This window comes from Ursus americanus, chromosome 14 (genome assembly GCF_024610735.1).
Source record: "Ursus americanus isolate L20-20 chromosome 14, mUrsAme1.1.p, whole genome shotgun sequence".
NCBI classification, from domain to species: Eukaryota; Metazoa; Chordata; class Mammalia; order Carnivora; family Ursidae; genus Ursus; species Ursus americanus.
The window spans coordinates 60102467-60129382 of NC_142140.1; the positions used below are offsets into that span (position 1 = coordinate 60102467).

General features: G+C 58.1%; 2 protein-coding genes across 3 annotated transcripts in view; both read left to right on the plus strand.

The window, feature by feature from the left end:
- The first annotated feature begins 296 nt into the window (after positions 1 to 296).
- CIMAP1D (CIMAP1 family member D) lies at positions 297 to 6922 on the plus strand. Its single transcript, XM_045800059.1, has 4 exons — positions 297 to 423; positions 2925 to 3032; positions 4703 to 4816; positions 6438 to 6922. The coding sequence occupies exons 1-4, from the start codon at positions 297 to 299 to the stop codon at positions 6920 to 6922; spliced, it is 834 nt and encodes a 277-aa protein (XP_045656015.1).
- A 2657-nt stretch (positions 6923 to 9579) lies between these two features.
- SHC2 (SHC adaptor protein 2) overlaps positions 9580 to 26916 on the plus strand; it is a 29569-nt gene continuing 12232 nt past the window's right edge. The window contains exons 1-4 of one of the 2 annotated variants that reach the window (XM_087867473.1): positions 9580 to 10070; positions 23965 to 24035; positions 25792 to 25852; positions 26028 to 26147. In XM_087867473.1, coding sequence (XP_087723599.1) covers positions 9606 to 10070; positions 23965 to 24035; positions 25792 to 25852; positions 26028 to 26147 — 717 coding nt within the window. In that variant the 5' untranslated portion in view covers positions 9580 to 9605. The remainder of the gene's footprint in view (positions 10071 to 23964; positions 24036 to 25791; positions 25853 to 26027; positions 26148 to 26916) is intronic. The other variant, XM_087867472.1, reaches the window with a different exon arrangement.

Below are 26916 nucleotides of genomic sequence, written 5' to 3' on the forward strand. Positions count from 1 at the left end.
CTGCTGACACCGGATTCTTTCCTGGACCATCCAGCCACCAGGCCGACACTTGATCCTGGCCCCACTTCCAGGCCAGCGTCCGCTGATCAGCCCGCTAGGGCCAGGGCCCCAAGACTCTCTGCCGAGGGACAAGGGATTGTCTGTGCGGTCCCTGGGTGGGTGTGGTGAGGCCAGGCCTCTGCCAACACCAGCACAAGCCGCAAGGACTGAGGACAGTGCCGGGACCTGTGGCCCAGAGCAGCTGCCGCGGGTGCTGCCTGGCCCCTGTGCTCCTTGCAGCTCCTCACCTGCTCACCATGGGGACCCTCAGCTGCAACCCTGACCCACGGCTGACCACAGCACCACAGGGCTGGCGGGCCCCTGAGTGCCACGTTCTGGAGACCAGCTTGAGGAAGTCCTGCGGGATGGCCACCCTGGAGAATGGTAGGCTTCCCTGTGGAGGAGGGAGGCTGTGGCGGTGGGAGCTTGTCCTGCTCTATTCTCCCTTGCTCCACTGTGTCTTCTGGAATGTTCTGGGAGCCCAGCTGGAGGTAGGAGGCTCTGACAAGTCCCTGCCCTTCCCCAAACCTCAGTTTTCCTCCCAGTAGGATGGGTGTGAATGTTGCATTTCCATCGGCCCTTGTGTGTGCTTCCTCCCAACAGAACGGAGCATTTTATGGGCAGGTGCCTTGGCAGGGGCTGCTGCTACAGCGGTGACAGTGGCAGAGGCTCGCAGGGGGCAGATGCGAGGCAAAACAAATAAGTCCGTAGTGTCTCTGTCAGTGATGAGTGCCTTGAACAACATAAAGCAGCAAGGAGAGAAGGGATGGGTGTGCGGCTTGAAAGTCTGGACGTTCTTCAGGGGCCTGACCGTTCCCACCACCCCTGACGCTGACTGTGCATTCTCGGTGAGGGCCCCGGGCCCCGGCCTCATCCCTCTGTGTGCAACAAAACAGCAGGAGTTGGGCTCCGGGGCCCCAGCTTTCCTGCTGAGGCCACCAAACACTGCAATAGTGACAGCACATCTCTGTGTCTGGGCCTCGGTTTCCCCACCTGTGACAGCACATCTCTGTGTCTGGGCCTCGGTTTCCCCACCTGTGACAGCACATCTCTGTGTCTGGGCCTCGGTTTCCCCTGTGACAGCACATCTCTGTGTCTGAGCCTCGGTTTCCCCACCTGTGACAGCACATCTCTGTGTCTGGGCCTCGGTTTCCCCACCTGTGACAGCACATCTCTGTGTCTGGGCCTCGGTTTCCCCACCTGTGACAGCACATCTCTGTGTCTGGGCCTCGGTTTCCCCTGTGACAGCACATCTCTGTGTCTGAGCCTCGGTTTCCCCACCTGTGACAGCACATCTCTGTGTCTGGGCCTCGGTTTCCCCACCTGTGACAGCACATCTCTGTGTCTGGGCCTCGGTTTCCCCACCTGTGACAGCACATCTCTGTGTCTGGGCCTCGGTTTTCCCACCTGTGACAGCACATCTCTGTGTCTGGGCCTCGGTTTCCCAACCTCTGACAACACATCTCTGTGTCTGGGCCTCGGTTTCCCCTGTGACAGCACATCTCTGTCTGGGCCTCGGTTTTCCCACCTGTGACAGCACATCTCTGTGTCTGAGCCTCGGTTTCCCCACCTGTGACAGCTAATCTCTGTGTCTGGGCCTCGGTTTCCCCACCTGTGACAGCACATCTCTGTGTCTGGGCCTCGGTTTCCCCACCTGTGACAGCGCATCTCTGTGTCTGGGCCTCGGTTTCCCCACCTGTGACAGCTAATCTCTGTGTCTGGGCCTCGGTTTCCCCACCTGTGACAGCGCATCTCTGTGTCTGGGCCTCGGTTTCCCCACCTGTGACAGCGCATCTCTGTGTCTGGGCCTCGGTTTCCCCACCTGTGACAGCACATCTCTGTGTCTGGGCCTCGGTTTCCCCACCTGTGACAGCACATCTCTGTGTCTGGGCCTCGGTTTCCCCTGTGACAGCACATCTCTGTGTCTGAGCCTCAGTTTCCCCACCTGTGAGAGCACATCTCTGTGTCTGAGCCTCGGTTTCCCCACCTGTGACAGCACATCTCTGTGTCTGGGCCTCGGTTTCCCCACCTGTGACAGCACATCTCTGTGTCTGGGCCTCGGTTTCCCAACCTTTGACAACACATCTCTGTGTCTGGGCCTCGGTTTCCCCTGTGACAGCACATCTCTGTCTGGGCCTCGGTTTTCCCACCTGTGACAGCACATCTCTGTGTCTGAGCCTCGGTTTCCCCACCTGTGACAGCTAATCTCTGTGTCTGGGCCTCGGTTTCCCCACCTGTGACAGCGCATCTCTGTGTCTGGGCCTTGGTTTCCCCACCTGTGACAGCACATCTCTGTGTCTGAGCCTCGGTTTCCCCACCTGTGACAGCGCATCTCTGTGTCTGGGCCTCGGTTTCCCCTGTGACAGCACATCTCTGTGTCTGGGCCTCAGTTTCCCCACCTGTGACAGCACATCTCTGTGTCTGGGCCTCGGTTTCCCAACCTCTGACAGCACATCTCTGTGTCTGGGCCTCGGTTTCCCCTGTGACAGCACATCTCTGTGTCTGGGCCTCGGTTTCCCCACCTGTGACAGCGCATCTCTGTGTCTGGGCCTCGGTTTCCCCACCTGTGACAGCAAATCTCTGTGTCTGGGCCTCGGTTTTCCCACCTGTGACAGCACATCTCTGTGTCTGGGCCTCGGTTCTCCCAGTGTGCCCTAAAGCAGGGGGAGACTGCTGGCCCTGTGGCCCCTCCTACGTTTGACTCAGGTTTGACTCACAATGCCCCTCACTCACTTGCCTCTTGTGGGCGGGCGGCTCCCACCCCCAGCTCCTGCCATGGAGGGTGGCCAGCAGCCCAGGCGGGGGCTCAGGGGCTGGGCCCTGGGTTTCCCCCAGTGTGTCAGCATCCGGAGCCTCAGGCCGTGACCTGAGGGCTTTGGTCGCAGGCTCGGGGCCAGGCTTGTACATCCTGCCGTCCACTGTGGGTTACCTCAACCACGACTGCACCAGGGCCGTCAGCCCGGCCTACTCCCTCTTCTGGAGGCCCAGCCCTGGTAAGATCTGGCGCGGGTGGGGGCTGGGCGGGTGGTGGAGGGGTCCTCAGAGCCTCCTGTGTCCCCGTGGCCCCGCCCCTGGCTTGCGGAGTGACCCTGGGGAGGCGGCGGTCTCCTCTGTGTCCTTGGAGGAGAAGGGAGGGCAGAACGCAGCGTGCTGCTGAGCCTGTCTTCTGTGTCTTCTGGGCCTCACGGCTTCCTTGCTGCCTCACTGGACAGGCAGTTCCGCGGCTCCGTGCCGTGTCCTCCTCTGCAAACAGTGATGGCTACTCCTTACAGAGCTGTCCTCAGCGGGAAGCCGGCAGGTGCCCGCAGAGGTCAGCCAGCCAGGATTAGCGCCTGGTGTCTAGACAGCTCAGCGGAAGTGGGCTTCTCGGGGGTCCTAGCTTCAGTTTCTCTGTCAGCAGGACGGGGCTCCTCACAGACAGCTGTGGAGAGGGCAGGGTGATGATCTCTGCCGTGCAGAGGACAGGCAGCGGGTGGTGGGGCTGGCCCGGTCAGCGGGGTCCTCGCTTCAGTGTCACTCACCGTTCCCCTGGCCTGAACGGCTGTGTCAAGATGTGAGCGAGGGTCCGTGCCGTCAGTGTGGCTAACGTGGGTGGCCATGGCCCCAGCTCGCGGCCCATCCCTGTTAGTGCTGTTGTTCTGGCAACACCGTGCCCTTCATAGGGTCGCCCACAGACTCCATTGCCCCATTTTCTACAGTGGAGGTCCCCACTGCGCCAGGGTTGGGGCGGTCCCGCACCAGGACTTTGATTTACAGGGATGATACCCTGGGGTGGGGGGTGGCTGATGGACACACAAGGCCCCAGCTTCTCCTCAGCCTTCAGAATCAGCAAAAATCCCAGCCCAGGCTGAAACAGAACTCCAGAATCCCCAAGGGGTCCCAGAAGGCAAAGGAGGGAATTAGCATGTCTGTCCCCAGCAGGGTTAAGAGCTTCGCCTCTGGCCTCTGGCCTAGGCGACCTGGGTTCTCACAGGACACGCCCTGGGGTGGAGGGACTGACAGGCTGGGGAGCCAGGGATGGGGGGGCCAGTGGGGAAGACTTGTTGGAGGTGGACACCCCTTGAGCTGGGACGTGTTTGTGCGTCAGCTTGGCTGCCGGCGGAATGCACAGCACACCACCCCGTGAACACGTGCCCCACCCGCAACACACAGAGGTCTGTGTGTTTATGGCTCAGCCCTGGCGATGACGTCAGTCACAGCGACTGGTCCTAGCCATGAGGTGCCCGCACCTGGCCTCCCTCCACGGACCTCCACGCCATTCCATCCTCTCGCCCCGCCGCTGAGGACAGGTCACGGAGGCCGTGCCGGGACCCCCGAGGTCCCACCCAGGGACGAGCGCAGCATGCAGAGGGCCCTCCTCAGGGTCTAGCTAGTCTTGCCGTACTGCCGTGCCAACCAGCCCACGAGCTGGTTCCCTGGTCTGCAGCAGAGGAGAGGTTGAGGGGTGGGACAGCTGTGACCACAAAGACACAGAAATGCTCGTCAGGACCAAGTCGAGGCAGAGACCCAGGGCTCCCCGGTCAGGGCAGCCATACCTCAGTGCTCCCAGGTGGGGCTGGGGGCTGTCTGGAGGGTGGGAGTGCCTTGGGATTGACCAGGGGCACTGAGCAGGGTCGAGGGGGCCGTTGGAGGGGCCCTTAGGACCCTGGGCTGCTCCCCCCAGCATCTCCACAGGACACCAGCCCTGGGCCTGTCTACTTCCTGGACCCAAAAGTCACCCGGTTTGGCCGAAGCTGCACCCCTGCCTACTCCATGCAGGGTCGGGGCAAGTCTCGGGGTGAGTATCTGATCAGTGCTGCCCCACAAGGACCCTACCCTTTCATTTATTTTATTTTTTTAAATAATAATATTTTATTATGTTAGTCACCATACAGTATATCCTTAGTTTTTGATGTTATGTTCCATGATTCACGGACCCTACCCTTTCAGAGTCCTGCCTCTGTCCTCTCTCTCCTTCCCCTTCCATCACCCAGTTCCTGGAACTTCAGTGACTTTGGATGACAAAATCAAGGGGCTCCAAGGAAGGGCTGAGGGCCCGAGAGAACCCGTGTGAAGTGGGCCATGGCGACAGTGACCCTGTGCATATGTGGTGCTGTGAAGGCAGCTGGGGCTCATCTTTGGCATCAGGGGACAACAGGGCATGGTGGGGACTGTGGCAAATGCAGCAATCCTTTTCACAGGCTCCAAACAACTCACTTCCACCTGACGTGCCTGATTTAATGACCTGATTCCATCTCCTATCCACCCGCCTTTTCATCTTTGACCTATATCACCCATTTGCTTATCCCCTCACTGATCCATCAGTTCATCTATCCACCCATTCACCCACCTATCTACTCACCAACCTACTCAACCACCCACCTGTTCATCATCCAATCCATTTATCAATCCACTGATTCATCCATCAATCCATTTATCCATCCATCTATCCCTCCACCCACCCATGATCCATCCACCCACATTCATCCATCCACATCCATCCACATTCATCCATCCACAATCCACCAACCCATTTTATCCAGCCACCCATCCATCCATCCTTCCATGATCCATCTATCCATCCTTCCATGATCCATCCTTCCATCCATCCATCCATCCATCTATCCATCCATCCACAATTCAGCTATTGATCCAACTATCTACATAACCATGGATCCATTCATCTACTCATTCACTCCTTACCCAACCACTCACCACCCATCCTTCCACTCACTCACTCATTCAAACACGTATTAAGCTGAGGAGATGAAGTAGATTTGACATGCCCTTGCTTCTTATAAGACCTCAGTCTGGTGGTGGAGTTAGGTCCAGATGGAGACCATCCCACCTCACTGTGCCCATGTCTGGAGGGAAGACCCAAGCCTGGGGGGAGGTCCTTGGAAGGGCTGCGAGGGCTCTGCCTAGGAGGAGGGGGTGGGAAAGGCAGCAGGAATGAGAGGGCTTTGGGACTGTCTGGAAGGATGAGAAGCAGCTCCTGGGAGGTGGGGTTGGGAAAATGGGAGGTATACGTGGCAGAGGGTCGAGTGTGGGCAAAGACCCGGAGGCTTAAAAGAGAACAGAGTGGGGGTGCCTGGGTGGCGCAGTCAGTTAGGGTCCGACGCTTGATTTTGGCGCGGGCCATGATCTCAGGGTCCTGAGATTGAGCCCTACGTCGGGCTCACAAACTGGGTGTGGAGACTCCTTAAGATTCTCTCTCTCTCCTTCTGCCCCACTCTCTCTAAAACCACAAAGAGAAAGGGAAGAGACTACTGTATAGGGAGGTCTGGGAAGCAGGAGAGATAACTCAGGGCTGCTTGAGAAGTGCTGTGAGCTCCAGGACACATAGGGGCAATGGGGAGCCATGCAAGGTCCTTGAGCTGGTGAGGACTCCTGCCAACACTCCTGTCCCATTCTCACAGGTCTGGAGGTGACACCAGGCCCCGGGGCCTACAGCCCAGAGAAGGTGGCCCCTGTGCGTCAGCGGACACCCCCGGCTTTCACGCTGGGCTCCCGCCTGCGCCCACGGCTCCAGGACACCTCAGCCCCTGCCCCTAACACCTATACCCTGCCCTCCCTCTGGGGCTCCCAGATATTCACTAAGCCGAGGAGCCCCAGCTACACGGTGGCAGGCCGCACGCCCCCCGCCCGCCCTCCTCAGGACCCTGCTGAGATACCAGGCCCTGGCCAGTATGATAGCCCAGACCCCAACACCTACCGTCAGCGCCGGCCTGCCTTCACTATGCTGGGCCGGCCCCGTGCCCCCCGCCCCCCGGAAGAGACTCCTGGGCCTGGCACCCACAGACCTGAGCAGGTCACCATGACCAAAGCCAGGGCCCCGGCATTCACCATGGGCATCCGCCACTCCAAACGGGCTACCACCATGGCTGTGGACACCGCGCCCTGACACCTTTGGGGTCAGCACCCCCAGCTGCCCCTGGACCAAGCTTCAGTTTACCTATGTTGTCAAGTGGGGTGTGAGCAGGCCCCTCCTGGGCCTGGCTTTGGCTGGTGGGGGGGGGGGCTTGGAGAAGGGGCAGGTGCCTCTTTCATTCTGTTTTTCTGAACTCTGAGGTCCTTCCAGGCCACCTGCTTCCTTTGGTCCCTGGAGGCTGTGACCCCGTGGCCCTGTGCAGGGTGAGCTTCCTTCCAGTGCCCCAGTTTCTTCCTCCTGGTCACACCAGGCCAAGTCAGGCCAAGCAGAGAAAGGGACAACCCCGCCCCTCCCCAGCGGCTGGCTGGAGATGAGCTTCCTGTGTCCTAGAACTCAGCGTCCACTGTGCTAGGGCCTGGGTCCCCAACACAGCTTGGGTTTCTGCTAAACTTGGGCTCTTCCCTGCTTCTCATGGAAGCACAGCTACCTGCCCTGGTCCCAGCCACAAATCAGGCTGGAGGGAACCTGACTGCCCTCCCCCTAGCTGCCTGCCAATAAATCTCCCTGTGGCACAAGAGCGGTCAGCGTCACAAACGTGAGCTCATTTAACCCACTGTCCACATCAAAGGAAGGAGACTTACATGCTGCTCTTAGGATCCAGACCCCCCAATTCTGCAGCCCCTGGGGGACTGGCTGGGACCAGAGGAGGGATCCAGGGCTGGGTAAGGCCAGAGGTAGAGCCAGGGCTTTGAATGGGAGAAGCCTGGTAAGCTTCTTGGAAGAGGGAATGTTGAAACTGTTTTGAGGGATGCATTATGTATTCCTTGTTTAATGTGTCCTACTTTCCGTCATTAGTAGGTGCCCACCATGTTTCAGGTATTGGTAAAGACCATCCAAGCATCACAGCAACTCAGGGGGCAGTTGATGTGTACTGAGAGGAAATGGGGCTTTGGAGAGATTGGACCCTTGCCTGAAGGCACACTATGCGCCCCTGTGTCCCTCTGATGCCAGGATTTGAATTTTGGCCATTGGGCTCTGGCTCTGTTCCTGCCGTTCTTTCCTAGGGACAGGAGGGAAATGCATGGATGATGTCATGTGACCCAGCCTCCCGTGTGATGAACCCAGGCCTCATAAATCCCTGACCCAGAAGGACACTAACCCAGGAGCTTGGGAGGGACCGACTGCCACCACGAGATGGCCCAGGGCTGGTGCCTCAGGCATGACCCAGAGGGGTCCTGAGCTGTAGGACCCTTACTCTATCCCTTTCCCCCAGCCTGGAAATGCCAAACTCGAACACGCACCCCTTTACCCAACTAGGTGGACAGACACCAGAGCCCCTACACATACACACACCCACCCCTCAGGGGAACCCAGATGCCCCCCTCACCTGCATACCCATGTTCGAATCTGCACACAATATGCAAACAGGCCAACTCTCATACGGTCCACATGTATGTAGAGACACCCAACACACACAAATCCAGATGGGGCTCTAGACCCCGACAACGTCACCGCCCCCCGCCCCGCAGACCCAAAGGACAACGCCCGCTGTATACCCTCTCATCCCGACCCTGCGGTTGCGCCAGAGCCGTCCCAGCGCGACAGGCTTGCGGCAGCATCACAGACCCCCGCCCCACCCCAACGCCGGCCAATCCGCCGCGAGTCCCTCCCCCGCTTCGCCGCCTCCTCCACAGGCTTCGCGGGCGACCGCCAGGCTGTGATCTCATTTCTCTGATTTATCGATCCGGCTCCAGGCAGCCTCACTCCTCCTTCCCCACCTGCTCGCGCGCCCCGGCCCCCTCCTTTTGTTTCCCGGCAGTCAGCCCCACCCCAGGTGGGGGAGGGGAAGGAGGCTCGGTCAAGACTGAGGCCAGGAGCCTGGGTCCTGGGGTGACCGTGGCCTCTCGACCCCCGGTGCCGAACGAGGTCTGGGTGGGGGACAAAGAGGCTGGGGGAGGGCGAGGCCCAAGAGTTCAGTTGGGTTGATGCCGGACAGAGCTCCCCAGAAATGGAAGAGGAGCCCAAGACCCTCCAGCTCGCGCCCCTGGCTTACAGCCTGGGAAACTGAAGCCCAGGGGAAAAAAAAAAAACAGCAGAACGGGGACTGGGCTTCGCTCCTCCCTCCCAGACCCAGGCAGCCCAACCCACACCCCTGGGCACGAGTCTCCGCAGAGAGCCCCTCTCTGGGTCTCTTTCCTCCTTAGGAAACCGAGCGGGACATAATTTTCAAGTACCTTGCAGCTGTTAACAGTGGGAAGGGAGGGGCCTGACCTTAGTGTTTGGGGCTCTCTCCTTCCCTGACCACGTCCCCACCCCTTTCCAGGCGTCAGTTTTCCCATCAGTCAAAAACGGGAGAAGGCAGGTGATTTCTGTCTCTCCCACCTCTGTCCTTCTAGGAATTTGGGCAACGGTTGGGGGGCGATGCTGGGGTAGCTGCCCGATCTTGGGTTGGAAACATCGCTCCCTCCCCGGCTGCTGGATCCGAGGCAGCGTGCATGCCCTCGGTGGGCCTCAGTTCCCCCAATCTCCCCGCAGGCGCCGGTACGCCCAGGGCCCGGGTCCCAGGGGCGCAGCCCCCCGCGGCTGCGCGCTGGGCCGGGCGGATGACATCACCGGGCCGGGGGCGGGGAGGGAGCGGGAGGGAGAGGGACCGAGGGGAGGGCCTCCTCCGCGCCAGGCGCAGCGCCCTGTCGGGCTCGGTCGGGCGACCGCGGCCATGACGCAGGGTCCGGGCGGGCGCACGCCCCCCGCACCCCCTGCGCCCCCGGAGCCCGAGGCGCCCACCACCTTCTGCGCGCTGCTGCCGCGCATGCCGCAGTGGAAGTTCGCTGCCCCCGCGGGCTTCCTGGGCCGGGGCCCGGCGGCAGCGCGCACAGCGGGGGGCGCGGGGGCCGCGGACTCCCAGCCCGAGCCGGCCGGCCCGGCTGGCGTCCCAGCGCTGGCGGCGGCGGTGCTGGGCGCCTGCGAGCCGCGCTGCGCCGTGCCTTGCCCGCTGCCCGCGCTCAGCCGCTGCCGGGCTGCCGGGGCCCGGGGACCGCGGGGCGCGCGGGGGGTGGCCGGGCCCCCGGACGCCGCCGCCGACGAGTGGATCCGCAAAGGCAGCTTCATCCACAAGCCGGCGCACGGCTGGCTACACCCAGATGCCAGGGTCCTGGGGCCCGGGGTCTCCTACATCGTGCGGGTGAGTGCGCCGGCCGGGATCCCTGGGATCCACGTCTTCCCCGGACTCCCAGCTTGGGGCTCCCCTCCCCCCTTCTCTTAGCCGCCCGGACTCTGAGAGCCGGGTCTCTTCTCCATCCTTACTCCTCTCCCCACCACCCCGGACGCCCATCTCCAGCCAGCGCTGCGCTGGCGGCCCCCAATCGGGAGGCGCTGGGGTCAGGGTTCTCACGGCGTCACGTGGGGAGGGGCGGGGAGAGGGCGGCAGGTGGGTGGGAGATACGCATGCGCAGGTGAAACATTCTCTGGCTCCTTTGGAGTTGGGAGAGCCGTCGGTGGGGGGAGGACGTGGGTGGGCCTATCCTACTTCCCAGACCCGCATTAAAGCTTCTTCGCGCACCGCCGAGTCGGAACCTGCAGAGGCCTTGGCCAAGGTGGGGGGCACGGGGAAGGGGTATCTGGAAACGGGCCCAGCCAGACCGCAGGATCGGACGGGAGACTGCGGGACTGGGGATGTGGTGTAAAGCGAGGGGCCTTCTTTTATCCTGGTGCTTTATTGTGAACCTTTCAAACAGACGCAAGAGTCGGACGAATAGAGCACCCGGGTACTTGTACCTACGACTGTAAACATTTTACCTTCTCTGCTCGAATGTCCGTCCCTGTGTGGGGTTCTCTGTAAAGCAGTGGAGTAAGGTGTTTCTCCGGACTGACGCTCTCGCTGCTAAGTGCTTCCGCCTGGGCTCCGGGATAGCCGTGCTCTTACCCGCAACTCATTGTTCCCTGGGAGAAATTACCAGAGATTCCAAAATGTCATCGAACTCTGGCAGGATTCACGCCCCCTCAGTTGGTTTTTTGGGACCGGGACCCTGCAAGTTAATGTGTTTGCATTTGGTTCCATGTCTGTTCCCTTTACACTGTCCCCCACACCTCCTGTCCCCCCTCTCCCAGGCTGGGTTGAGTCGTGTCCCCTGCTAAATTCATGTCCATGGGCACCTGCAAATGCAGTCGTCTTTAGAAATAGGATCTTTGTAGACGTAATCGAGTTAAAATGAGGTGGTCCTGGAGTAGGCTGGTGTGGCTGTCAGAAGAGGGAAATGACACAGACACACAGGGAGAAGCCACATGAGGACAGAGGCAGAGGGTGCAGGGATGCTGGCCCAGGCTTGGGGGCCCAAGGGTTGCTGCTCTGCAGCCCCGGGAGCTGGAGGAGGCAGGAAGGACCCTCCCCCACAGCCTCCAGAGGGCACGTGGCCCTGCCTCCAGCTGGATTTCCTACACCTGGGTCTCCAGAGCTGGGAGAGCATACGTTTCAGTGTTTGTAAGCTGCCTGGCTGGTGGTATTTTCTTACGGTGACCCCAGGAAAGTACTGTGTCCCTAATAGTGTCCACACCTTGAGTGTCCCTGTTCCTCAGACCTGTCTGAGCATCAGATCACAGGGGAGCCTGTGAGATGTTTAGAGCCTCAGGCCCCACCATGGACTTGCCGGGGCCATACGCTGCCCCACATCCTGGATCTGTCCCTTTTCTTGTGGGGTCTTTTAACTTAGATCTTTGCTCTTTCTTTTCCTGAATCCTGGCAGTGGGTCTGCATGGTTGACTGGGTTCAGGATTGGCCTTGTAGCAAGGGTGTTTCATGGATGGTGCCACGGACTTCATAGCACAGGGGAAGCCGTGTCTGCCCCTTGGCTGTGGGTGCGGTCTGGGGGTTAGACTGTTCAGAATTCAGATGCTTGTGCCGTGGGGTGCAGGCTGTTGGGTTATTCCCGTGATCATGACGTTTTTGTAATGCGGCAATACTGAATGCACGTCCATCCTGCCAGGCGCTGACGACCTGGTGGGAAATGAGAAAGATCTGGTCCCTGCTTCTCCAGGGCTTAGATTCTAGAGGGAGACACTGCCAGTAAATAAGAGAACAACTAAATGGCAGATCTTGGCAGGTCACAACAAAGTGTTGGCAGAGTAAGACTGGGTGGTACTTCAGCAGGGGTCGTAGGGGAAGGCATCTCTCCGGAGGTGACATTTAGACCGAGACCTGAAGCCTTGAGGCCCCAGACACGAAACAACTGGGGAAAGAGAGTTCCAGGCAGGGGTGCAGCAGGTGCAAAGGCCCAGTGGCAGGGAACGAGCCTGGCATGTTTGGGTAACAGCAGGGGAGCCATGTGCCTGGAGCTTATGGAGAGAAGAAGGAGAGAAATAAGAGACTTGTGGGCAAGTTTGGGTGTAGAGGGTTTTAAGCAGGGGTCAAAGGGGGGAGTTTGGGTTTTTGAAAGGGTCTTTCTGGGGTGGGGGTGGGGCCAGAAAGGCAACACAGAGACCCAGGAGGGGGCAAGGAGAGATGACCTGGACCAGGGCAACATGGGGGTGGAGAGAAGTAGGGACACTTCCGTGGGGATGGAGCCCACGGGCGTCTCTGACAGATGAAGGGCCCTGACCTGAGCCCTGCGGGTCTGAACCAGTCTCAGTCCTCTGCGGTGTCTGCCTGGAAGCCTCTCTCTCATCTACATCGCGGCAGGTATAGGGAGAGCCAGGTAGCTCCCTCTGGTTTGCAGGGCAGCATGAAGTTGGGCAGGGGGCAGATACACCCCAGTCACACCGGGATTAGCTGGTCGGAGCAGGACTCTTTTCACACTAGGACCCTGGGACTACAAAAGGGGCTGTACTGTTCCCCATTTCTGTAAGCTAGGGAAACCGTGGCACAGAGAGGCAGAGTGTGTCCACAGATGCGGAGTCGAAATCCAGCACCAGGCCTGGAACTAAAGTTCCCCCCACGAGAGAGAGCCAGAACTCGCCGCCATCTGCCAGATACCAGGGTGACTGGCAGACCGACAACCCCAGAGACGTCCCCGTCCCGGTCCCGGGACCTGGGACGTGTCCCCTCACGCGGCAGAGGGGACCTCGTCAAGGCTCCGAGGTGGGGGTGACCCTGGGCTCCCGGGGGGCCCTGCGTCCTCACGAGGTCCTCAGGAGAGGGAGGCAGAGGGCGGGAGTCCCAGAGACGGCAGACCCCGCGCTGCTGGTGGTGAGGATGGAGGGGGCACCACGGGGCAGGAAGAGGCAGGAGCCGGGTCTCCCTGGGCCCTGGGGTGCCGGCCCTGCCCGCGCCTGGGTTTAGCCCTGGGAGGCCCATGTCAGGCTCCTGACTCCAGAACTATAGGGGAATACGTTTATGTTCAATTTGTGGTAGTTGTAGTAGCAAGAGGAAGCTGGTACGTCGGCCGGCTTCCCTCCTGACATCACGGAACGATCCCTGCTTGAGGTGAGAAGACAGAGCCCTGGCGAGCGGAGATGGGAACGTGGCGTCTGAGTTCTAGGCACACAGTCCAGCACTGTGCGTGGATCAGTGTGGATTCTCCTCACAATAGGTTGCCCACCCATTGTATAGATGAGGACACTGAGGCACGGCCAAGTGAGGAACCCACGGAACCTCTCCTGGTAAGGCTGGTGGCGGTCGGGGTGCCTCTGGCTGCATCACCCCAAACCCAACTCAGAGCTTTGAGGTAAAGGATGTCCATTGTCTCACGTGAGAAGAGACCCCGGACGGCAGCTCTGTGGCTGCTTACCTCAGCAGCTCGGTGACCTCATCGTGGACCTGGGCTCTGTTCATCTGTGTTGGGGTGACTAGTGTCCCCCCAAATTCACATCCGCCTGGAACCTCAGAATGTGATCTTGTTTGGAAACAGGGTCTTTGTGGATGTAGTTAATTGAGACGAGGTCACGCGGGAGTAGGGTGGGCCCTAAACCCAACGTGTCCTTGTAAGCTGCGTGAGGACGCCTGGAGAAGGGGGCTGTGTGAAGAGGGAGACGGAGTGTGAAGAGGAGAACGGAGTGACCTGGCTGCCCGTCCAGGGACACCAAGGACCACCAGCGGGCTTCCCCAGGCGCTAGAGGAGGCGGGAAGGACCTTCCCTGGGTGGTCAAGCCCTGAACACCTGGATCTCAGGCCTCCGATCTCTCTAGCTTATTGAGAGAATAAGCTTCTGTTGTTCCAAGCTGCCCTGTCTGTGGGGTGACAGCTGCCCCAGGAGGCAAGTATGCCACCCTTGATGTGAGTTCCCTCTCAGACCAGGTCCTCTCCTGGCTGCCCCGTCATCCTACAGAAAAGAACCTTGTTCCCATGTGGTCCTTTCTTGAGTAAGCGAATCTTTCCCAGAAATGTCCAGCCAGCTTCCTCTCATGTCTCACTGGCCAGACTTGTGTCCCGTGAACTTTGCCTAAACCAGCTATGTGGTGAACCAGGATCGTCACTGCCCGAAGAACTTCCGGAGGCAGTGGAATGTTCTAGATCTCTGCTGTCCACTATGGTAGCCCCATGGGGCCACTGAGCCCTTGAAATGTGGCTAGTGCAATGAAAAAACTAAATTTTAATTTTAGTTAATTTAATTTAATTTTTGAAATCTTTTTTTTAAAGATTTTATTTATTGATTTCAGAGAGAGAGAGATGGTGAGAGAGGAACACAAGCAGGGGGGAGTGGGAGAGGGAGAAGCAGGCTCCCTGCTGAGCAGGGAGCCCAATGTGGGACTCGACCCCAGGACCCTGGGATCATGACCCGGATCATGACCTGAGCGAAGGCAGACGCTTAACGAGTGAGCCACCCAGGCGCCCCAACTTTACTTAATTTTGAATTAAATTCAGGTGGTCATCCGAGGCACGTGCTCGCCCTGGGGACAGCTCAGCGCTAGCTGTCCTTGATCTTCCGACCTTTCTGAAGGGTTGATGTCTGAGCAAAATTTTGCTATTAACGAAGGGAGCTCGCACTGTGGACAAGACAGAATTGGCATCAAGCTCTGTGGACACCAATCCTATCTTCCTCCCACTCATACCATTTTGACTCATTGGACTTCTCCTTTTACAAAAATTCCACTGATAGGAACTTTCTGCTTTTTAAATTTTTAAAAAAGATTTTATTTATCTATTTGAGAGATTGAGTGAGAGAGAGGGAGCAGGCAGAGGCAGATGGAGAAGCAGGCTCCCCACTGAGCAGGGAGCCCGATGTGGGTCTCAATCCCAGAAGCCTGGGATCATGACCTGAGCTGAAGCCAGACGTGTCACCGACGGAGCCACCCAGGCGCCCCAAGACCTCTCTGCTTTTTAAGGTGCGCCTACTCACGCCCTCTGACAAGCTCTCCATGAATGAAGGTTTTTAAACTGTGTGCCCAGCTCTGCTCGTGGTGCCGTGGGGCACAGAAAGACAGTGACCCAGGCCAGGTGGACTGGCTCTGGCTGGGGAGGGAGTGGAGCTCAAGCCTAGACACATGTCCGTGAAATGACTGGGACTCCATGCCACTCAGTTTTTCCTGAAGTGTGGTTTTCATACGCTGGTGATATGCAAGGGAACTGTGGGAGGTTAACTGAGTAGAGATGTTTTTAGCTGAAATGCAGCTTATTCCTCAAATGTCTCCAGGATGACTTAATTCAGTGGCTTGACGACATCCCTAAAGACCTAGGTCTTTCCACCTTTTCGTGCTGCCATCTTCAGCATGCTTGCTTAGCTGCCCTCATGGTCACAAAATGGCAGCCACAGTACCAGGCATCACATGGTGATCCAACCATGGCACTGGAAGAAAAGAAGACCATCCCTTCCTTAGTTCTCTTTGTAAGAGATTGTTCAACATTCCCCCCACCACCACCTCATTGGCCCCAAATGGCAAAATCCATTCATAGCAAGGGAGATGGGATTACCAAATTGGCTTAAGCCAATGATGAACGGTGTGTGGTGCCCAGACATCTGGGAACTTGTTATAAATGCACATTCTTGGGCTCCACCCCAGAGCTGCTGAGTCAGAGACTGGGGGGGGGGCAGCAGTCAACATTTCCAGGTGATTCCAACACCCATTAATGTTGGGCACCACTGGTTTAGGACAACTGCGTGCAGTCCTGGGGGACTAACCGCTACTTGTGTAAACCCGGTATTTTGTGACCGTCCGCCGTGAAATGAACTTCGCATCTATGACGCCTCCCTGCACATGTATTTCCCCGGAGAATCGATACCGTGCTGTACAGCAGCAGTAAGGGACACACAGCGACAGCAGCCCGTAGTGAGTTAGGCTGTTTCAGTACCTAGATGCGTAGACGTGATCCTGCAGACACAAGGGACGAGGGCGGAACTGCGGCTGTAGACACAGGACATCGCTCCACAGCTCCATGCCATAGGCAGCGTGATATTCCGACCTAGCGCACAGCTCCCGTAACGTCTGAGCTCACGGGGTAACGTCTCCTGTCAGTACGCACGAGAGTGTCATGAACTCAGTGTGTGTGAAGATCGTCTCGAAAAGTTAGACAGACTTGCCCTGTGACCCAGTCATCCACACCTGGGGGCACACTCCAGAGAAGGGAAAGCAGGGAGTCCAACAGGCACCTGCAGGGCCATGCTCACGGCAGCAGGAGTCGCAGCGGCCAAGACGGGGCGGGGGGGAGGCACCCCAGGTGTCCACCTGCAGATGGGTACACACGGCGGGGTCTGTCCACGCGCTGGACACGACCCGGCCCTAGAACGGAAGGGAGCCTGACACCGGCCATGACGTGGATGGACCCTGACACCGGCCATGACATGGACGGACCCCGACACCGGCCATGACGTGGACGGACCCCGAGGACGCCGGGCTCAGTGAGAGCAGCCAGACCGAGAAGGACACATCCCGCAGGACCCCACTCCCAGGAGGCCCCCAGAGGCGTCCCGTCCACACAGAGAGGAGCTGGTGGGAGCCAGGGCTGGGGCAGGGGGTGCGGAGTCCGTGCTTCCTGGGGACAGAGTCTCTGTGTGGGGAGATGGAACGTTCTGGAGACGGAGGGTGGGGTGGCTGCAGGACAGGGTGAGTGTGCTTCATGTGAGGGTTACGATGGTGAATCTCGTGTACTCTACCACAGTTAGAAAGTAAACAAAAATTGCCCCACTGCCCCGTGTTATGGGGGAAATGAGTTAGGCTGGGGGCATGGTGATCATACAGGGTTTCCCACATACACGAGTGCCTGGCAGGTTGCTCTGAAGTCCCTGGGGACCTGGGACCGTTGGCATCCATGTGAGACTCCCGGTGCTAAGAGCGGGGCGCCCGCTCTCGGGAGAGCGTGTGCTGTGCTCTTGTACTGTCTCTTGGCTTGTGTGTGACTGGTGTTAGCTCACGATTGGGTTCAGGTTGTGCATTCTGGGCAGGCTGTCTTCCCCGTTCAGCAAAGCGAGAGGCAGGGATGGATGCCAGGCCTGTTACAGGTTCTGGAAACTTGGGTCACTTGCCATATTGGTAAGAATGGTGTTCCCCCAAATTCATGTCCACTGGAACCTCAGAATGTGACTTTATTTGGAAATAGGGTCTTTGCAGATGTAATCTGGTGACAATGAGGCCATCCTAGGTTAGGATGGGCCGTAAATCTGTTTTTCTTTTTTAAAGATTTTATTTATTTATTCGACAGAGATAGAGACAGCCAGCGAGAGAGGGAACACAAGCAGGGGGAGTGGGAGAGGAAGAAGCAGGCTTCCAGCAGAGGAGTCCGACATGGGGCTCGATCCCAGAACGCCGGGATCACGCCCTGAGCTGAAGGCAGACGCTTAACGACCGAGCCACCCAGGCGCCCCTGTAAATCTGTTTTTTTAGAGAGAGAGAAAGCAGGTGGATACGCAGAGGGAGAGGGAGAGAGTCTCCAGCAGATTCCCCGCTGAGCGCGGAGCCAGAAGCAGGACTCCACCCCATAACCCTGAGATCACGACCTGAGCCGAAATCAAGAGTCGGGTGCTTTGCCAACGGAGCCCTCCAGGAGCCCCAGATTGTGCAAATCTAACAGGACTGGTGTCCTCCTAAAAAGAGAGAAATGTGTTGGGGCGCCTGGGTGGCTCAGTCGTTAAGCATCTGCCTTCGGCTCAGGGCGTTATGCAGGCGTTCTGGGGTCGAGCCCCACATCAGGCTCCTCTGCTGGGAGCCTGCTTCTTCCTCTCCCACTCCCCCTGCTTGTGTTCCCTCTCTCGCTGGCTGTCTCTCTCTCCGTCAAATAAATAAAATCTTAAAAAAAAAGAGAGAGAGAGAGAAATGTGGACACAGAGACACAGGAGAAGGCACGTGACGACAGAGGTGGAGACGAGTGTGTGCCTGTGAGGGCTTCGGGCCACCACCGCCCTGCTGGAGGACTCGAGGGAGGGCCTTGCCCTGGAGCCTTCAGTGCCCGCGCCCACACCCTGATTTTGGACCTTTAGTCTCTAGAACCGAGAGGGCATAAAGTCCCGTTGCCGTCAGCGGTCCCGATTGAGGAGACCCACAGGCGGGCCAGGGTGATGTATGTTTTCTTTATAGGTAGCAAGTCTCCGTGGGAGGTACTTTTTAATTTTGGGTCAGACCTTCAGAATTGAGGGATAACAAACGTAAAGCGTGTACGGACGTCTCACATTCATGGCAGGACGTGGTTTTGCTCACCAGGAGTGCGGCCACTGCAGACCTAGCTGTGCGCGTGCCCCCCGCCAGGCGCCCGCAGCGTTCCCGCCTCCCCCCTGCTTCCCATAGACTGGTGTCTGCTCTGGAACCTCTCTGGGGAGGGAGACTGAGAGGCTGTGCAAACATCTGGGTTCCCAGCAAACTTCCACTGACTTGCCTTAGCAGAGATTGGATGGACACTTCCCATGATGATCGCTGCACGTTTAGTCTCATCAGGAAAACCATTAGGCCTCCAACCACAGGCTCATGGATGCGATAGGCAGCTTCCTCTTTTCTTCAAACAAAAAAAATTAAGATAGAATTTAATACCATAAAATTTTCCCATCTAAATTGTACAGTTCAGGGGTTTTTAGTATATTTGCAATGTTGTGAAACCCTCACCGTGATCTAATCCCAGAGCGTTCCATCTCCCCCAAAAAGAAGCCCCGTCCCCATCAGCCTCAGCCCCCTCCCCTCTCCCCCTCCCCCCCCCCGCCCCCACGAGCCCCCTTCCCGCCCGTGGACGAGCCTGTTCTGGACGTGTCACACCCGTGGACTCACACGCCGCGGGGCCGTCTGTGTCTGGTTCCCTCCGTGAGAGTCGGGGGCTCGGGTCCGTCCCCGGGGCAGCGCGTGTGGGCGCCGCGGTCCTGCTCGCGGCCGAGGGACGCTCCCGTGCGTGGGGGACCCATTATGTGGTCTGATCATCTATTGATGAAGACTTGAGTCATTTCCTTCCATCTCCTTAAAAAATAAACCCAGTTATGTTCATTGGTGGAGACTACCTGAAATAAAATGTTGAGCAGATAATAGTCTGGGCCACAGGGCACAACGTAAGGAGGTCGGTGGGTGGTGGAGGGTCTCCCGGGCTGGGAGTGCAGAGAGCTGAGCACTCATTGGATCTCCGGCCTGGCTTGTGTGGGAGCTTGGCTCCATTCTTCCCCTCTGCAGGCCTCAGTTTCCCCACGGGTAAATCAGCTCCTTCCTTGTAGCTTTCTAGGGTGGGCTCTGGGCTGCCTCTGTTTCTGCGTGTGCAAAGGTGGGATACAGAGCCATTTGGGGTCTCCTCCTGACCTTCTGTATTAGTGTCCTGGGGCGGCTGTAACAAATCCCCCCACACTGGACAGCTTAAGTCAACGGCAGAGTTGTCTTCCCCGGCTCCCGGAGGCTGCAGGTCCGAGATGCAGGTGTCTCGGGGTGGGCTCCTGGTGAGGGAGGGTTGTGTCCAGGCTCCCCCAGGTCCTGGAGGTGCCGGCAGCCCTCGGCTGGCAGATCGGTCACTCTGAGCTCCACCTGCGTCCTACTGGGACCCCCGTCTTGGATTTAGGGCCCATCTGCAGGCTCTGGGGGTGAGCAGGTGGACAAACCCTTCAGCGAGGCAGCATCCAACCCACCATGGCTGGTGTCCAGTGGGTTGTGCATCCCGGGCAGAGGTCATGCTCGCTGGCAGACCCAATGCTGAATCTGACCTCTGAGCTTTTTCCCCTGCCGTCTATTTAAAAGTAAAAATTCAATTTCTAGTCAATATTTACAAACTAGGAGGTTTCACACAAAAGCCCTGGATTTCTGGTGTCTTTTTTAAAAAAATCAGGTGTCTGGCAGCAGTGGGCCCCTCTGGCTTGGAATATGCAGTGTATGCCCCCGCCCCCGCTTCTGGTCGTGCAGTGGTTGGACTCCAGAACCTGAGGGCATGGGTTCAAATCCTGCATCTGCCACCTACAAGCTTGTGACTCTTATTGAACCTCCTTGGACCTGTGTTTCCTGAGAGGTGATAATTGTCAGTCTGGCGTGGGGACGTGGGTCAGTGCATTAAGAGGAGTTAATGTGTGCAGTATGCTCTCAGTGTGTGGGAGCTCACCCTGGCCGTCTGCTAGCCTCCCCTGCCTTGCCCCGTTGGCACCTGAGTTTGCGGTCCCTGCTCCCAGCCCTCTGGGGTGGCCCCATTGCATCCCCTCTTGTGTGAGCTCCCATCTCTCCGGCATAGTTAAGTTGTGCACCCACCCTTTGTCCAAGCAGGGGCTGGGGGCTCACTGAGGATTCCGGCTGCACAGTTAGAAAGGACTGGACATTGAGTAGGGTGAGCCCGGGGGTGGTATGGGAATAAGAACCCCTCACCCTGGGCCTAGAACACTGACACCCACTCCACAGACACATGCTCAGCTGGACGGAAGACAGCTGTTGGGCAGCCAGTGTCCCACCAAAGCTGTCCTTTCAGTGAGAAAATCCACTCCTGGGAGCAGGGACTACAGCAAATTCCCTTTGAGGTCCCACATGTCTAACGCGTGCCTGGCATGGAGGCCATGCCCATCCATCTGTCCATCTGTCCATCCATCCACCTATCCTTTCATCCATCCACCCATCCATCTATGTATCTATCTATCTATCATCTATCTTTGTATCTATCCAGCCATCCATCCATCTGTCCATCCATCACCTGTTCATCCATCCATCATCCATCTGTCCATCATCCATTTGTCCACCCATCCATCTGTCCATCTGTCCACCATCATCCATTTGTCCACCCATCTGTCCACCCATCTGTCCATCCATCACCTGTTCATCCGTCCATCCATCATCCTTCCATTCATCCATCATTCATCCATCCATCATCCATTTGTCCACCCATCCATCTATCTGTCCATCCACCCATTCATCTACCCATCCACCATCTGTCCACCTACCCATCAATCTGTCCATCTGTCACCTGTTCATCCATCCATCCATCATCCATTTGTCCACCCATCCATCTACCTGTTCATCCATCCATTCATGGTCCATCCTTCTATCCTTCTATCAGTCCATCTCTCTTATCCATCCATTAATCATCTATCCATCCATTAGTCATCCATCCATGGTCCATCCATCCATCCATCCATCCATGTATCCATCCATCTATCATCTATCTATCTTCTATCTATCTATCTATCTATCTATCTATCTATCTATCTATCCACCTATCCATCCATCATCCGTCCATTATCCATCCATCCATCCATCCATCCATCCATCCATCCATCCATCATCCGTTCAAGAGCTGAGACAGATCTGTTCACTCCCTGACTTAAAAGTCTCCCATGGCTCCCCAGTTTACCCAGCATGAAACCCAGCCCCTCATCACAGCCCTAGGACCCTGCAGTCTCCTTGCTTGTGCCCTGTCATCTTTCTCTGCTCCTTGATTCTCTGCTCTGGCTATACTGGAGTTAGTCTGTGGCCTCTCCATGCTTGTTCTCACTGCTGGGCCTTGTACTTGCCATTCCCTTTGCCTGGGTCTTTGCTTGGCTTGCTCCTATTCTCCCTTTGGTCACTATCTCAGTTAGGAGTCACCATGTACAAATCATCCCACAGTCTGGTGCAGGACAACAAATGTTTATTATTTCTTTTGGCTCTATGGGTCAGCTGGGGCTGACGGTCTCTTTATTCACATGGCCATTGGCCAGTGTCAGCTGGGATAATGGGGATGGGCCACGTTTCTGTCCTCATAGAGCAGGCTGGCCTGGCAGGGTTGCAGGGACCTGAGACCAGTGAGGGGACAAGCTGCAGGGCACAAGTGTCCTTTAGACCTTAACTGTGTCATCTTTGGTGACATCCCATTGGCCCAAACAAAGTCCCGTGGCCAACTCAAGGGCTTGGATGGGGGGAGGAATGACTTGCGACCATGTTTTTGCTACTTAATGATAGAGCTTGGAGATAATCTCATACAAATACATAAAAACAATTCTTGTCTTTTTTACGAATGCATATTCTTCCATTCCAAGAACCGTGATTTGCTTGTATTTAGCAAGAAGACAGGGTACACAGTTAAATGAAAAGTTCCAATGAACACCAATAATTTTTGGTGCACTATTTGGGACATACTTATACTAAGACAATATTCATTGTTTAGGGGCAATTGGAATTGAACTGGGTCGTGTATTCAATCTCACACGACTGGATGTGTTGAGTTTTAGGGTGTCTCTAGTTTCTTGCTAATTTGTTCAGTGCTGCAGGTCCTGGCGGGAAGGGAGGGTGTGTGCGAAAGGGTGTACCTGAAGGGAGACGGGGGCGGGGGGCAGGACTCACAGCGGAGGGCCCGGTGTAGGGAGCCAGCCCCTGGGGCCAGCACGAGGGGGAGCTTGGGGGCAAAGGGGGTGCGCGGGCGCTGACCCGCTGGGGCTGTTTGGGGCAGCAGACACCTGCCCACTGTTCCCCTTCTGGTCCTGCAGGCTCAGAGCCTTGTGGGGAGGGCGGGACGTGGGCCACCCCGCACGGCGACTTGGGTGCACACCAGCAGCCCCGGGGCTGGTGCGTCTGTGGGGCAAAGTCCTCAAAGTGGACTTTCAAGGTCAAAGTGTGTGTGTTTATGATTTTTCAAAAAGTGAGGTAACATTTACGACAAAGTTAACCATGAACCGTTTTACTTTATTTATCTTATCTACCCTATCCTATCCTAGTCTACTCCATTCTGTTTTGTTTTAGGTAAGGTCTCGGCCCAACATGGGGCTTGAGCTCGTGACCCTGAGATCAAGAGTGGCATGTTCCACCGACCGAGCCGGCCCAGCACCCCAACCATTACGTATTTTAAAGTGTCCATAGAACTTAGTGGTATTTAGTGCATTCACAAGGTCGTGCGACCATCGCCACTATCTAGTTCCAGAACATTCCATCGTCCCAGAAAAACGCGTTCCCGTTAGCCGCCATCCCCTCTCCTCCCCCAGCTGCTGGCGCCTGCCAGCCGCCTCTCTGTGTCTGGGTTTGCCTGTTCTGGACGTTGCACGTGCACGTTCCAAGCAGGAGAGGTGCTGTCATGAGGCTGTTGGCGCCAGCCAGCCCCCGCACACGGACGCCAGCTGAAGCGAGGCTTCCGGCCCGGAGCTGCTCCCTGCTCCTTGCCCTTGGCAGCCGTCGAAGCAGCCTGGAGCTCTGACGCTGTTGCCGCCTCTGCTGTCCCTCAGTACCGTCTCTCGGAGACACTACAGCACCTTTCTGTGGGGATGGCGGCCTAGGCAGGAGCTGGCACACTTTTCCTGGAAAGGGTCAGATAGTCAGTGCATTGGGTTTCATGGGCCAGGTGGTTCCCTGCCCGTCTGCCTGCAGGCCCTGTGCTGGGCTTCGGGGCCGCAGCAGCGAGCAAGAGCCTCACCGTCCTGGTCCTCCTGGCGCTCTTCACGCTCTAGTGGAACAGAAAGCGAGAACCAACAGCAGACAGAGCCTGCAGGGATCAACCGGCTTCCAGGAAACCACTCGCTTAGTGTCAGGGAAGGTGGCTCTGAGGAGGTGACGCTGAGCCTCCAGATGGGAAAGGAACCAGTCTGCAGGTTGATAGGGAAAGGGAGCAGCAGGGAGACAGCAAGTGCAAAGGCCCTGGGGCAGCAAGGCTGGATGTTGCCAAGCACAGAGGACAGGGCTTCAGCCCAGTGGGGGCAAGAGAAGAGAGTGAATCACTTGCTGGAGGAAGGGCTTGGGTTCACGTGTACCCCGCCCCGGGCTCTTCTGGGCTGGTGCTTGGGGCCTGCCTGCTAACCGCTCGCTCTCTCTTCCCTTAGTACATGGGCTGCATTGAAGTCCTCCGCTCCATGCGCTCTCTGGATTTTAACACCCGCACCCAGGTGACCAGGTGAGCTTTTGAGACCGGCTGCTGTGGGGCTGGGGGCCGGGGGCCAGGACTCGGGGCAGCTGGGGGAGGGCAGATGTGAGGCTCTGGAGAGGTGGTGCTGGCAGGCTCAGACAGTTTTGCTGGGGATCCAGGATGACAGGTGCAGTGACCTTCCCTCCTGCCGTACAGTGGGGAACAGTGTGGCATGGACTTAGAATGGCCTTGGGGGGGGCACAGGGGTCTGAGTCCCAGCTCTGTCCTGCCCTTCAGCTGTCCCTGCTCCCCAGACCCTGGGTTCTCTCTGTTAAAGGGAGAAGACACCTGGTCCCCTGCAGGGGTGCTGAGAGATGCCTCAGCAGGCCGTGGGACCCGCGGGCGCTGGTGGGCTCCCGGTTAGGACTCAGGTCAGGGCTGGAAGGGGCTGGGAGCCCGTCCAGGACAGGGATGGCATCTCTGGTGTCCTCCCTGCTTTTGCTGGCACAGAGGAAGCACATTGATCTCGTGATGCGCTGAGCTGCCAGGAGCCCTCACGAAGAGGCATGGTACAACCAGGGCTGAGACAGAAGGAAGCGACACCTTTTAGCACCTGAAAACGGAGTTAGTCCATTCACTGTAGACATAGTGACACTCTACTGAGATGTAATTCACACACCAAACAGTTCACCCACTTAAAGTGCACAATTTGATGTGTTTGGTTTCTTCACAGAGTTGTGCAGCCACTCCCTCCCTAATTCCAGCACATTCCATCAGCCCAAAAGGAAACCCCATATCCAACAGCCGTCACTCCCCACCTTCCCCCCAGCCCCCGGCCCCCGCGAGCCCCCTTCCCGTCCGTGGAGGAGCCTGTTCTGGACGTGTCACATACGTGGACTCACACGCCACGGGGCCTTCTGTGTCTGGTTCCCTCCCTGAGTGTTGGGGGCTCGGGTCCATCCCCGGGGCAGCGTGGGTGGGCGCCACGCTCCTGCTTGCGGCCGATCACATGCCCGTGCGTGGGGGACGGTGTGTGTGTGTGTCTGTTCACGGGTCAGTGGACCCTTGGCTGGCTTCCGCCTGTTGGCGATTGTTATGACTTGTGCTTCTGTGAACAGGTCTTGTGTGGACGTGTTTTCGTTTCTCCTGGGCGTGTTCCTGGGAGGTGGGAGGGGGTGCTGGGCTGTGTGCTGACCCCACGTCTCGCTGTTTGAAGAGCTGCTGGGCCATTTCCCTGGTGTGGCACCGTTTTGCCTTCCCGCCAGCTGGATGTGAGGGTCTAGCTCCTTCTCGTGTCTCCGGCATTTTTGGGGGCCCAATGTGGTCTGACCTTCAGGGTCCCGTGACATTCTAGTTCCCCCGGGGGATTAGCAGTTTCACAGTGGTCTGTTCCTTACTGTCTGGGGGAGCCCAGAGCAGAGGTCACCCTCTCAGGCCACAGAAGGGGATCTTGACTGGCCTGTGGCCACACGGAACTTGGGGTCCAGGCTCAGGGGCTATGCTGGTGCCCCTGAATCTGACTCCTGTGGTTTGCGGTTGGGCTGTGGCCCAGGGATGCGTTGTCACTGAGAAGGAGGAGCAGAGGGCCAGAGCCAGGGGCGGTGTGGGGGGGTATCTGCAGGTACGAATGGGGTGGGGGCGGATAGCCCCTGGTCCGTGGCTCTGTCCCTTTCTCCTCTTTCCAGACAGCCCAGCTTCCCTCCCTCCTGTGAGCCCCACACTCTCTGAGCTCCTGCCTCCTCCCCACGCACCCCCCCCCCCCCGCCTCGAAGCTCATGAAGCCCCTCCTCCCTCCCCCACACAGGGAAGCCATCAACCGGCTCCATGAGGCAGTGCCCGGCGTCCGGGGCTCCTGGAAGAGGAAGGTGGGTGAGGGGCTTGTGGTCCCCGAGTGGTGCCGGTGGGCGTGGTTGGAGCCGTGGGGACCGCCACGGCCACCCTTGGACCCTGCCCGGCCGGAGCCCCTCTGCAGCCCCTCCTGCCCCAGTGCCCGGGCTCCCAGGCCTGCGGGCCCGGCACTGCCCTCTGCCCCGTCCCCAGGCCCCCAACAAAGCGCTGGCCTCCATCCTGGGCAAGAGCAACCTGCGTTTCGCGGGCATGAGTATCGCTGTGAGCATCTCCACGGACGGCCTCAACCTCTCTGTGCCTGCCACACGCCAGGTGAGTGTCACCACCGCGTCTCCAGCCCCACGCAGGGCAGGTCTGTGTGTGGGCGTGCTCACCTGGAGCTGTGCGACACCCCACCCGAGCCAGGAGCCGAGCTGCCCTCGTGGCAGCCACAGTCCGCGTGAGGGGCTGGGTCGGCGATGCTGCTGGACCCCAGGACGCCCTGCAGAGACTGACCCAGACCCGGTGTCTGCAGTGCCCGGAGGGAGAGCCCTGGCTTGGAATCTTCTGGTGGAAACAAACCAGCAAAATAAGAGAATAATTACAAATTCCAAAAAGGACGTGGCGCCAGGCAAGGGGTGTTGTAGGTGTGCAGCAGACACTGTGACCTAGCAGGGGGATCATGGAGGGCTTCCTGGAGGCAGTGATACTAGCTCGGAGGGGGAGGTGAGCAGAGGACATCCCAGGCAGATGTTCCCCTGTGGGGGGACAGAGCTGGAGAAGTCACAGCTCTAGGATTTGTCCAGAGAGCACCGTGACCCCAGGAAGTGCTGTGATCTGTGGCTGTGGGGGCACAAAGGAGGGAGCCCAAGCCAGGGCATCTGTGGAGGACCTGGGGAGGCATCGGCTGCTCCCTGGGTCATGGAGGAACGTGAGCACTCAGGACAGCAAGGGATGGTGGCAAGTGAGCACACAGACGAACGTGGAAATGAGTGTGCAAATGTGCGCACAAGACAAGCATGCAAATGAGGGGTGCGTGCATAAGTGAGCGTGCAGATGAGCCAACATGTAAATGAGCATGCAAATGCGCACACAGGCGATG